This window comes from Belonocnema kinseyi, chromosome 5, assembly GCF_010883055.1.
Source record: "Belonocnema kinseyi isolate 2016_QV_RU_SX_M_011 chromosome 5, B_treatae_v1, whole genome shotgun sequence".
Classification (NCBI taxonomy): domain Eukaryota; kingdom Metazoa; phylum Arthropoda; class Insecta; order Hymenoptera; family Cynipidae; genus Belonocnema; species Belonocnema kinseyi.
This window is the reverse complement of record NC_046661.1, coordinates 31,686,919-31,700,856: the sequence shown is the minus strand read 5'-3', so window position 1 is coordinate 31,700,856 and position 13,938 is coordinate 31,686,919. Positions and strand designations below refer to the sequence as shown.

General features: G+C 33.5%; 1 protein-coding gene across 2 annotated transcripts in view; it reads left to right on the top strand.

Moving 5' to 3' along the window:
- The first annotated feature begins 550 nt into the window (after nt 1-550).
- LOC117173495 (high mobility group protein DSP1-like) overlaps nt 551-13,938 on the top strand; it is a 91,310-nt gene continuing 77,922 nt past the window's right edge. Inside the window, exon 1 of one of the 2 annotated variants that reach the window (XM_033362110.1) lies at nt 551-1,967. In XM_033362110.1, coding sequence (XP_033218001.1) covers nt 1,374-1,967 — 594 coding nt within the window. In that variant the 5' untranslated portion in view covers nt 551-1,373. The remainder of the gene's footprint in view (nt 1,968-13,938) is intronic. The other variant, XM_033362111.1, reaches the window with a different exon arrangement.

Here is a 13,938-nt window from a genome sequence, read left to right as displayed (position 1 = left end):
ATCTCAAAAGTAAGAATGAGAAGTAAAACACTGCATAAGGAGTAGGAGAAATCAGAAGAAGAAACCTCATAACTCTTAATTGTAAGAAGAAAAAGGGCCGTAAACTCTAACGAAAAAGCGAAAAAAACGTATTACTCGCAGATTCCTCTCTCTCTTCCTAAAAGTTGACCTCGACTTTCAAGGGTAGAGAAGGGTTCAGTTCGCCCCTCCACTCCCATCGACATTGGCACTAACTGTTTCTGTCTCAGGACCTACGAACGAAACCAAACGACCGAACCGAAGCATGGCGCTTGCTACCCGAAAGAAACACGAGTCTCCCAAAAGCGGTGTTGCCACCTCTCGCTCATACCGCGCTCCCGCCATCCCCTCCACCTTCTTCTTCGATTTCCATTGGTCAACTCACTGCCGTTCTTCTTTGTGAACGGGTGGGTGAAAGCCCATCATGGCAACGCCGCAGAGCGTCCATTCGAGCGAAGGCCGGGCGCACGAGTGAGAAAGAACGAAATAACAAAAAATCAAGTGGAGAGGGGATTCTGTGATGGGGAGTTCGGTGAATAAGGGAAGAGGGAACTTGCGTTGTAGAACTCGTGTCCAAAACCGAAGTAGTCCTTCCACGCACACTCTGATCGTCAGTGTCGTCAAAAATGCGCGAATATATATAATTTAATACTAACAATAAAGAGTAATTTTTCTGAAAGGTGACGTCCATCCAATGTCTGAATACTAGGAAACACTGATATCACTTTCTTATTAACGATTTTTGAAGCGCAGCTGCTTAAAACAACTTTCCGGTTCCAAGGGTTTGAGCCTTTACAATTAACTTTTAACTACCCGACGCGAAAGCAGGAGACGCCTGGTAGCTGGATAAAGAACGTGCTCGACGGTCATATTTTGAGTCGAGTGGGGAGGATGGGCGGAGAGAGAGACTAGTCAGTAAGGTGGGAGGAGGGGCGAAAGAAAGAGCGCGAACGGGAGAGAGAGCGGCCTCCCCTACCCACCCGCCGAACTATCCACGAACCTAACGAATGTTGAACGTAGCGTCGGGTAGACCGCATCTCAAGTACAAGTAGCGTGTGAATATCCAGTTCGAGTTTTGGCGTGTTTGTGCTTGTGCGGCGTGGTAGACGACAAAGTGAAGGAAGACGAGTGACTCGGTACCGGTAGTGATCGTGAAGTGCAGAGCGTGCTAAGTGGTCGAGTGCGGGACGACTTGGTACGCACACGTCGCGAGTGGAGCGCGTGTGTCCGCGTCACGGACACGACGAATGCGCGAATGTGAGTGAGTAGATCCAGGCTTGTGTGGGTGAGTGTGTGGAGCGTTACTTTCCACGTTTGTGACGCAGGGAGTAATAGAGTGACAGGACGCGTGTGACATGTCGGAACACCACCGCGTCGCCGGTGGCTGGGGCACCCCGAGTCCTGGGGGCCGAGAGGATACCTCTGGTGGGTCCTGGTGGCCTGGACTTAACGAGCAGCAACAACAGCAGCAAGCACAACAACAGCAGCAAGCACAACAGCATCAGCAAGCACAACAGCAGCAGCAAAATCTACACCAACATCTGTTGAATCAACAGCAACTCTCGCAGCATCATCAGGACATTGTCAGGAGCACGGCTGCGGCCGCTGCGACCCAACAGCTCTTCTCCTACAAGATGGCCTCCAGTTTCCAAAACCCCGCTACCACCGGCGCTCTCTCGAACCCGGTATCCACCTCCACCCCGGTCGGCTCATGTATGAAGGGCGGCGGGTATGACTATAGGCTCGGTGCACCCGGCAACGTACCGGTCAGCGCACCCTCGGCCCCTCCCGGTGTACAGTGGTGGTATCCAGGTGGACTCATGGATGCTCAACAAAATAATATGCACCATCAACAAATGCAGCAACATCAGCAACACATGCCGATCACGACGCAAACCTCTACACCCCCGGTTATGTCCCCGGTAGGTTCCAGGAACATGTGGTTTTTGGTGAGGAAGGTTCCGGGAATTATGGGTTTTATTGTCAAAGTTTGGGTTCAGAGGGTGCCTTGAATGTTGAAGGTCTTCCGAGTAGGCAGTAGTACAATCTTAAAATCTTAATTATTTTACAATAGCTACCAATCCATTCTAATGATAGATATCTGACGCTAAGAGTCGATTTTTTAAGCCACTTGCACGGAAAATGATACCTGATTTAGTTTCTTTACATTCACATATTTTTGTTCAAGGTGTTTTTAAATTCATATTTGAAAAGATATAATCATTTTCAAATTACTAATGCTATATAATTAAAATTATTTAATGTTAATATTTGATAAGTAAAATGATAAGATTGAAATCAAAGCTTAAGAGTTTTTAATCAACTTCAATCAAATAGCTACAGTTTTAGGTAATTTTAGGCACTTCTAGTCTTAACTTGAAAGCGTTGAGTTAGAACTATTTGAAGTTATAAATTGTTTAGCATACAAAGCTTAATAAAAAAATTAAGTTTATATTCAAAACTTTATAAATTTTTAAGGTAGTCCGGCTATTGGATCGATCAGATAAAAAATCATTAAAATGAGTTGTTTTTTTTTGCGGAGAAATGTGTCCTCTTTCACGTATTGCACATTTAATTTTTATTTATCAGCATAAAAATTTGTTACCTTATTTGGTAATTGATATCCTGGCCAAATTTTGTATGTAATTCCAAATTTCAGGAAAAAATAATGGGCATATATTTGACTAGCTTTCCCAGTAGGCAGACTACTTTAAATATACACTCTTAACTTGACAACAGTCAAAAGTAACATTTCAAATCAAAACTACCGTGGCTGGCTTCGCGTATTAATATTTTGGCACTAATAGTATAATTTGTTGGTACTAGTAGAAGACTGTTTTAACACTATTGAAATACGAAACTTACTGAGTTCACATTAATTTAAACGGCATATTTGGGACAATATGCGTGTCACAGGTGAAGGTTTTCCCAATACTGATACCGAGTATCAAAATTTTCTGATGATTGGCGATTATTTCCTGGCGAATGAAAGGTGAAAAAGTACTCATCTGCGAACACTCAACGAATAGCTCTAAGTCGCTGAAAATAAATTATGAAAATTTGGAAAAAATACATGGGTTCTTTGATCCTTTCGGTTCACATTGGTGAAATTTAGAGCCAAAAATAATCATTTGTTAGTCAGTTGTTAACAAAAACGTAGGTGTCATCTCCGAAACTAAGAAACGTACAGAGATGATTCTTGAAGCAAATTACACTTTTCGGGCTTCTGAAAGTGTTGCATGTATTTTCAATGAGCAAAAAATTGCATTTGAATGTTTAAAAAATTATTTTCTACTGGGAAAAATGAAGACTACGATAATCGAGACAACCGCATTCTCAGCAGGGCACTGTGCTGGCGCTACTGTTACGCGTGCAATACGACCTTCTCTCGTACTCTGGCTGTTTACACAGTCCCTAAGTCCTGATGCAAAAAAAGGGATACGATTTTCTCGATTATCGTAAAATCTTTTGTATTTTTCCAAGTAGAAAATAATTTTTTCAACAGTCAAATGCAATTTTTTGCTCACTGAAAATACATGCAACTCTTTCAGAAGTCAGAAATGTGTAATTTTCTTCAAGAATCATCTCTGTGCGTACGTCCCGTAGTTTCGGAGATGACACCACACTACGTTTTTGTTAAAAATTTATTAACAAATGATTATTTTTGAATCTAAATTTTACGATTGTGTACAAAAAGGTTCAACAAAAGGGGTAATTCACAAAATACGTGTTATGTTTAGGGGTGGGTGGGGGTCTGCCGAAGTATCATTCTCCATTTTAAGAACAATGGAAAAGGTATCACATGGGGGGGGGGGGGGGGGGGGGGGGGGGGGGGGTCAGAAGCTCCTGAAAAATTTATCACGTATTTTGTGAATGGCCCCAAACCATATTTTTTCAGAATTTTCATAATTTATTTTCAGTGGCTTAGAGCTATTTAAAGTTGAATATTACGAAATGATAATATGATTATGGTACTTTTCGCCTTTCATTCGCTAAGAAATAATCGCTAATCATGAGAACATTATGAAACTCTGTATCACTATAGGTAAAACCTTCACCTGTGACACGCATATTGTCTCATATTTTTAGATTTTTTTTCTGTTGAGATTTCCATGAAAATCTGTACAAAAATCGAGGTGCCTATATTTTTTGGACAGATAGTAGGCGCAGACATTGTAGATCCCCTATTCTTACCGAAAAAATCCGGCTGTTTGTACCGAAATTGGTATAAATAGCCCCATTTCATAATCAAAAACCTATTGTTTAAACAAGGAATTAAATAAAAAGTTATATTTCATTTTTTTTTTAGTTAGTATTAATTTGTTTAACGGCTAAAGGACTACTATGGATGAGAGGGAAATTCAATCAATAAGTAGGTTAAAGGACAGTAACAGCGATAAAAAAGATACTCGCGAGTGATCGTAGACAAAAAGCTACAATTTCTAATATAAAGGATTATTATTGCGAGAAAAATAATATTTGATCAAACCAATTTTTGATCAATTATGTACATTGATTAATGTGTAGATCCTAAAACCCGATTTATTGTTTAATTTATACGGCTAGTCTGAAAAATTGTAAGTAGTCGGCAAATCAAAATCGCTTCATAATTTTTACTTACAAGTTCTTTTTTTTATTAACTGCAACTCTAAACGATTGGTACATACACACAATTCTATAGTGTGTATACAAAATACATCTTCACAGTCGGCAAATTCCACTTATTGAGCCAGCATTTATGACAATACTCACCCCCAACTCAATACGCTTATTGCGCCCCTGAAATTTAGGTAGCGGTAGTGCATATTTTCTTCACATATAGTATATAAATGATATTAATGAATCTATTATAGTTTTTTGCATCAGTGTATTTTTCTTTATATCGAAAAAGTAAGCAGATTCTTCTACCCCTAATTGTATATATTGCTTGAGTATTAACCGGGTCACGACAGTTGAAGTCACAAGGGTATCATTATTTTGAGAACATTGAATTCTTATGACACTGTACACTATTAATTGAAGTAATAGGAGTACTGTAAATTACAATATCTTGAAGTAAAGAAAAATCACTTGAATTTATGATGTCACGTTGTTGTTAATTACTAATTTGATATTTTCACTTTATCCACTACCTAACTTCACTTTGTTGAGTGCCAATGGGAAAGCAATTAACGAAATGCATATGTACTTGAAGTTACGAACGTTCGTTCATTTGAACGAAGTTTAAAAAAATTATTTTTCAATTTTTTTTTTTTTTTGCTTAAATCAATTAGAACGGCAAAAAATATATGCTGTCGGAAAGAATTGCCGAATAAAATTTTTTTAAGGGGTTAGCTACCCTTTCACATCATTCAGTATTCAGACCTGCCTAATGCAAGTTTGATTGTCGAAATTTGAAAATATAAAGACGTCAAAAATTCTCTTTTTGTATCCCACTACTTAAAGACTGGGTGAGAATGTTCGGCAAGACCCCTAAAAACCACCCTTAATATGTCCTCACCTAAAATGTTAAAATTGAAAAGTTTGATTGTCGATATTTGAAAATACAAAGACGTCAAAAATTCTCTTTTTTTACCTCACTAATTAGAGAGTGAGTGAAAAAGTTCAGCAAGATCCCTAAAACCCATCCCTACTATACCCATCCCTAAAATGTTAAAAATGACACGTAAAAAACCTAAAAACCACCCTTCACATGTCCTCACCTTAAATGTTGAAAATCACAGGTTGGATTGTCGATATTTGAAAATACAAAAACGTCAAAAATGCTCTTTTTCTATTTCACTAATTATAGAGTGGGTGAGAAAGTTCCGCTAGACCCCTAAAAACCACCTTTAATATATCCACACCTAAAAGGTTAAAAATGACAATTTTGATTGCCGAACATTGTCACCCACTCTATAATCAGTGAGATAAAAAAGAGAATTTTTGACGTTTTTATATTTTCATTTATCGACAATCAAACTTGTCATTTTTAACATTTTAGGGGTCTTACCGAACATTCTCACTTACTCTATAATTAGTGAGATAAAAAAAGAGGATTTTTGACGTTCTCATATTTTCAAATATCGACAATCAAACTTGCCATTTTTAACATTTTAGGTGTGGATATATTAAGGGTGGTTTTTAGGAGTCTTGCCGAATTTTCTCATGCACTCCATTATTATTAGTGAGATAGAAAAAGAGGATTTTTGACGTTTTTATATTTTTAAGTATCGACAATCAAAATAGTCATTTTTAACATTTTAGGTGTGGGTATAGTAGGGGTGGTTTTTAGGGGTCTTGCTGAACTTTCTCGCTCCCTCTATAATTAGTGAGGCAAAAAAAGAGAATTTTGGATGTTTTTATATTTTTAAATATCGACAATCAAACTTGTCATTTTTAACATTTTAGGTTTGGGTACAGTAGGGGTGGTTTTTAGGGGTCTTACCGAACATTCTCACTTACTCTATAATTAGTGAGATAAAAAAAGAGGATTCTTGACGTTTTCATATTTTCAAATATCGACAATCAAACTTGTAATTTTTAACCTATTAGGTGTGGGTATAGTAGGGTTGGTTTTTAGGGGTCTTGCCGAACTTTCTGACTCCCTCTATAATTAGTGAGGTAAAAAAAGAGAAATTTGGATGTTTTTATATTTTAAAATATCGACAATCTAACTTGTCATTTTTAACATTTAGGGTGTGGGTATGTTAGGGGTGGGTTGCAGGGGCCTTGCCGAACTTTCTCACTCCGTCTATAATTAGTGAGATAAAAAAAGAGGATTTTTGAAGTTTTTATATTTTCAAATATCGACATTCAAAATTGTGTTTGGCATGTTTGAATAATGGGTGATTAGTAAGAGTATTTAACCTCCTTACGAAGATATTAGCAAAATAGAGCAAAAATCAACGGATCCTTATGCATTTGGTCCATTGTTTTCCTCCTCAGCATTCAATGAAGTGAAGTTAGCTGGTGGTTGAAATGAAAATACTTAATAATAAAGTCGCATGCATTAACTTAGAATTCACTCCATAAATAAGAATGAGTGAAAAGTCATTAAAAGATTAACATTAAATAAATACTATGTTTAGTGCTTAGACAATTTTAAATGAATAGCGTTTGCAATTCAACAATTTCTGAATTATCGATTTGTATATGCAATTTTTTAAAATATAAATAATTTTAATTGAAAATTTTAAAAATATAGCTAAATAAAATTTAAAAGTATGTGATACCTCAAAACAAACCCTAAAAAAACGAGGGTAAAAAACGTCGCCAAGTAATAAATACTTACTAGAATTCCATACAATATTATAGTATAAACGCGCGCGTGTGTGTGTGTATGTGTGCGAGGAGTCATACAAATTTCAGAATAGAATGTTGTGAGATCACTAAAATTCGCCCAATACTATTAGTGAATAAAGCATTTTTGTCAATAATATATTTTAATATTTTAATTATTCGTGTCCTAGAAATAAAATATGTTCAATAATAAGATATGAATTACAGAATTTGTAATTACCAAACTTTATTAAAAAATGTACATTTGGCGGGCCTGTCTGTAAAATGGGTTAATGAGACATAAAATTCCGTAATATAGTACACTTTATGTTTTGTACGTATTAAAGCTTTAAATTTCACTTTCTTATAGACCTTGCTTCTTGTGATTATCCATGACTGAACATTAGGATTAATTTTTATTTTAATGAGAAGAATGTGCCATCTTGTGTACGTTATTTTTCAATTTTTGATAAGAACTTTCTTCAATGCTTCTATAAATAAGTTTCATAGTTTTTAATTGCTCTTAAATTGTAAATGCATTGTATTGTTAGGAAGAAATTTGAATTTAAATTCAATGTCAACAAGAAATGCTACAGTAAATAATTAATTGTAAGCCGTAGCAAAACATTTTTGAATACAATGAATTGATATTCACTGCTCTTTTTCATTAACATTCCTCCAATTAAATGGAGGTAACCCATAATTCGCGTATTACATGGCGCTGTTGGCTAGATTTAAATAGGGTCCCTGTAGTAAGGGACGCGCCAATCGGGCAGTTGACTGCGGATTGGTCGAGCGAGAAAAGGGAGGACACTTCCGTTCCAAATCAAGATACTATACCAAAATTTACTACAGCTTCGCGTTTCGGAATGCGAATAGAACTTGTTGCCATCTTCAAGTGGTCAGGGACCCTGTAGTGAGGGATGCGCCAAACAGGCAGCTGAGTCCGGATTGGTGGAGCGAGAAAAGAGCGATACTTTCGTTCCAACAGCAGATACTGTACAGTTATTGAAGTTTGCTATAGCTTCAAGCTTCGGTACCTTCATAATGCTTAGTGTTTGTCGTGTTTGTTGCCGTTTAAATACATCGCGCCTTCTACCGCTGGCTCCAACTTCCGTTCCAACTCCCCTCTCCATATAGCCTTTGGCGCGTCCGTCACTACAGGGTCCCTAGATTGAACAGGCACTCTGCAGAGGTATTGCCTATGTAAAGACAGTTCCGCCAAATATGCATTTGCAACAAATGTTTGTATTTACGAATGCTATAATTCATATATTATTATTGAAGATATTTTACTTTGGTGGCACGAATAACTAAAATATTAAAATCTATTATTGACAATAATGCTTTAGTCATTAATAGTACTTGGTGAATTTTAGTGATCTCACAACATTCTATTGTATTGAATGCTAGTATGAATTCATTATTTCGTGGCGTTTTTTAAACTAGTTTCTTTCGAGGGTTTGTTTTGACAGATTTCACCCTTTTTTTAGTTGTTTATCATGTACTATAATGTCAACTATTTTATTGTTGAACTATACAATTTTTTTAACATGAAAATAACAGTTTGAAGAGTTTGTGTGCATAGTTCAAATTTAAAAGTCGTTGTCAATTAAAGTGAAAACAAATTTTCAATAAAGAATATACATTTTCATACAAATTTATTAATTTGCGTAGAAAATTCATGTCCTTTCTTTGATAAAACATCTTATTTTTGTATTGAAAATTCGTTTTATTTTTTTTTTTCCACCGTAAATAACCTAATCAACCCTAGAATACACACTAAAATAAAGATTGCTTGTTACCAAATATACGTCTCTCAGACGTACATATCATCAAAACCTTCTGAAATTAAGTTGTGCAAGTTAGGTGAACTGTATATTATTATGCTAAGGGTTTAATAAATATGCCCACAACACACGATTTGAAATATTAACTTTATTTATAAAATTTAATTTGTAACTTACAATAATTGTAAATTATTTATAAATTTCAACTCTTTTAAAATCGGCACTATATTGATTTTATTTATTTATTTCAAGTAAATTGGGACTTTCACACTCAATCGCGTCTATATTAACTTCATACTACGTCTCGGAGATGGATAGTTAGTATTCTAGGGTTGAAATTAATTTTATCTAAGATAATTGTAGCGTTTTATCAAAAATTCTTATTTTTTATCGAACATTTACCTATTTTAAATTGATGATGGGGAATTATACTGGCCCTCTGTTATTAAATAAGTTGGTGTTTCCTTACATGGGCTTTAGAGTTTAGGTTCCAGTAAACAAAAAACTTTGTGTTTTAATCAGTCGTTTCGACTCATGTGGGAGTCCTCTTCAGTGATTTATCTATAAACAAAACCAAAATTTACATTTTAAGTAATATGCTTTTGATACAATGTCAGTGACGAAAAAAATAATTTTATCAATTTAATTCTAATTGTTTCTCTTTTTGCTATATAATTGTTTTCTTTTGTTTGTTCTAAATAAAATAAGTTTTATAATATTATAAAATTTAAAATATACAGTGAAATATAATTATTTGTAAATAATTGAAAATAATTCATAATAAAACAAAAGAATTAATTAAAAAATTATGTAACGCAAAACTATCTCGAATAGTCTGAATACTGGTTTATAAAATAGCTTTTGGTTATGGGGAATTTCTATAATATCATCAGTTTTTCCCCTTTTTATTACTAAATAATAAATTAAACATTCGTTGCCGAACACTGTAGTTATATTTAATTTAATTTTGTCTCGTTTTCTTGACAAACACATCTTCTGTAACTAAAGTGCCCAGCTTCTGTTGTCAATGTTGGAAAACGACTGATTTTCAGAAGTCTAAGGGCATTATGTGAACCGGGCCACGCGGTTTAAAGTAAAAAACGTCCGATTAAATTCAGAATTCACGAACACACAAAAGACGTTTACAATCCACCTTCAAAATGGACTGCATTAACTAAACATTCCTGTTATGAAGATCACAGCTTTAATTTTCAACAGACTAAAATCATTGACAAAACTGTTAATTACAGGAAACGCATGTTACTAGAAATTATTCACATTGCAAGCGAACCCAATTCTATTAATCAAAGAACAGACATTCAAAAACTGTCTTCTTTTTATAAGGCTTTATTTCAGAAAACAATCTCGCAACCACAGAAGATTTCAAAACTAATAAAAGCAATAAATCAGTACCGCTCAGTAACAAGAATTTAAAATGAAAATACAGGAAGTCTTCAATTTCAAATTTACGAGCTTTCTTTTAAATGTCACTGCACTGTGAGCTCTGATATGCACTTTTCCCACTAAAACTTTAAACCGCATGGCCCGGTTCATATGATGCCCTTAGAGTAGACTTCTAAAAATCAGTCGTTTTTCAACATTGAGAACAGGCACTAAGCATTTTAGTTATAAAATGTGTTTGTCAAGAAAACGAAGTAAAAATAAATTGATCTATAGTGTTCGGCAACTGTTATTAGTGCAATACTGATATGATGATTTTCTCGCACAATTTCTACGGTTAGTAATCATACAGAAATATATTTTTATTGTTTATTAATAAAAAAGGAGGAAAACTGACGAGATAATAGAAATTACGGAAAACAAAAAGCTATTTTAGAAACCATTTCGAACTATTCGTGATCTTTTTACGTTACATAAGTCTTTAATTAATTATTTTATATTTTATTGTGAATTATTTGCAACTATTCACAAATAATTTATTTTCACTGTAAATTTGTAATTTTATAATATTAGAAAACTTATTGTATTTCGAACCAACACCAAAAATTATACAGCAAAAAGCTATACAATTAGAATTTAAGCGATAAAATTATTTTTATTGTCACTGACATTGTATCGAAAGCATATAACTTAACATGTAAGTTTTGGTTTTGTTTGGAAATAAATCACTGAAGAAGACTCCCACATCAGTCGAAACGTCTGATTAAAAAACAAAGTTTTTTGATTAGTGGACCCTAAAGCCTATGTAAAGAAACACAAACTTATTTAACTATTTATACAACATAAAAGTATTTGATCAAATTTTGAAGTACTTTATTACAAATTATTTTATTTAGTTTATCATCCAACTATTTGTAGAAAACTCGTGTCCTGGTTGGTTGATGATTGATTTATTCAAATGAAAACTGAACTATTTCATTTCTTTTAAAGTAATTTAATACTTTTAGTGTAAAATTAATTCTTCTGATTGCAAATGTAACTATTTTATTTAATACTAATTTTTTTTATTCGTTTACTTTTATTGTTACAAATGAATCTGTTTCGATTGAAAATGTAATTATTTGTTTAAAATTCAAACGTTTTATATGAAATTCTTAACTGTTGCTGGAAAATTGAAGTCTCTCGTACAAAATCAAAGTATCTTTGAATGTTAAATTACTTTGTTGAATTTTCTTTATTTATTTTTTTTTCTTTAAAACTGATGTATTTTCCTAAAAATTCGTTTCACTGTTGATTGAGAAATAATTTGTTCGAATTAAAATTTAAATGTTTGATATTTGGTTTATCAATTTTATGAGAAAATGTATGTACTTTGATGAGAATTCTTTTTTTTCTTTTTAAAAGTATGTGACTAACAGTATTTTTGGAAACAGTTAATATCACCACAAGTATTATAAGCTGACGTAACCACATCTTCGAATCGAGTTGAAACCTATCTTATAATTAAGGGCTCATTTAATGCTAATTTAATGCCCTGTTGCCAAATTTAATGCTGCATTATTTTTTTAAAGCAGGAGTTACGCTAGCTTAACGTTAAGCTGGCGGAACCCCATGTGAAATAAGCGTCTAATCGAGTTCTATCATATTACATCATTAAAGGCTCATTTAATGCTCTCCAAAACCACCAAAAATTATTTCCCAAAAGCTACGCCTAATACTGAAAAACTGCCCTTAAGGGCATGTGAGACAGCTAAATACCTATATTATCGACCTCATTTTTTCAGTTCACTGAACGTTTTTTTGAACCTAAGAACTTTTTTTTGTAAATAAAATATCGAGCTGAAACTTTGGAAAATGTATTAGAGTACAATAAAGTACGTTTAGGTACTGCACTTTGATAGGAACTTCACTGAAAATTATTTCATCTTTTTTCTGAACCTTGACATTTTTTGAATGTTCGAACTTTTTTTATACATAAAATATCGGTCTCAAACTTTAAGAAATGCAAGAGCCGAAAGAAAACTACGTTTAAGTACCGATGGAATTGATAGTGTAAATATTGTTTTTACATCTTTTATTATTAAGATTTGTACTTAAACGTATTTTTCTTTCGGCTCTTGCATTTCTCAAAGTTTGAGACCGATATTTTATGTATAAAAAAAATTCGAACGTTAAAAAAATGTCGAGGTTCAGAAAAAAGATAAAATAATTTTCAGTGAAGTTCCTACCAAAATGCAGTACCTAAACGTACTTTAATGTACTCTAATACATTTTCCAAAGTTTCGGCTCGATATTTTATTTACAAAAAAAGTTCTTAGGTTCAAAAAAACATTCAGTGAACTGATAAAGTGAGGTCGGTAATATAGGTATTTAGCTGTGTCACATGCCCTTAATATACATTATGCGCAAATTGTAAATCTGATCATGCTATAATTAAGGACTCATTTAATGTTTTTTTTAGCTATTTTAACTTTTACTAATTTGACAATTATATCATAAGCAAACAGTTTTTATTTCATTGACTTGACATGGTTCACTCCATAAAGGTTAACAAGGACTATCCCCATCGAATTATTACATGGCTATGTACATAGTTGTATTTCACTGAAGAGGCTCTCCGTCGAATGGCGAAACGTCTATTATTGTTAATTCTCAGCAGATTCTGTTTTTTTTTTTAAAAAGTAATTAATAATGGACAATTTGAATATCTCCTATGACTTTCTAAACAGTTTTAATTGTTTAAATTAATGTAACTTATTTAAGAAGTTATTTATTCCCGAATTTATTTAAATTATCGTATTTTCTGAATGAAATATAATAGTTGGTCATTGTTTAGAGTATTAAATTTGGTTAAAGACATGATGCAATTATGTAAACAATTAATCATGGTTTATTTTCAAAATTTCTAAACATTGAATCAGAGATGTGTCCTTTTTTCAAATTGGTATCCTATGCTACATCATGTTGAATGATTTCGAGGAGTAGTAAATTCTGTTGAAAACTTCATGTCATTGTTTAAACAATTTTTATTGGTCATCCATCCATTTTCAACTTGAAGGAAATTGGAGAACAAAAACCAATAATTCATTGTATAAAGAATGACATGAAGCTTTCGAACGAAAGCTGCTTGAACAAGTACAATTTTTTTAAACAAATAGAAATTTGTAATTTATTAGAAGAAATTTATGACAATTATGTAATTATTTAACAGAATGTAGCATAGGATACCAGCTTGAGAAAAAAGTAGACATCTCTTGCTCAATTTTCCCGGAAAAATAATTTTTTTGAAGTTACAGTTGCTGAAACAATTAAAAATTGTTTTAAATGTCATGGGAGATGTTCAAGTTGTTAATTAGTTATTATTTGTATGAAAAAACACTACAGGAATTGCTGAAAATTAACAGTAATACGTAAAAATTTAGTTTGGGATTTTTTGATCATATTTGGTGCGCCTGGGGGGGGGGGGGGG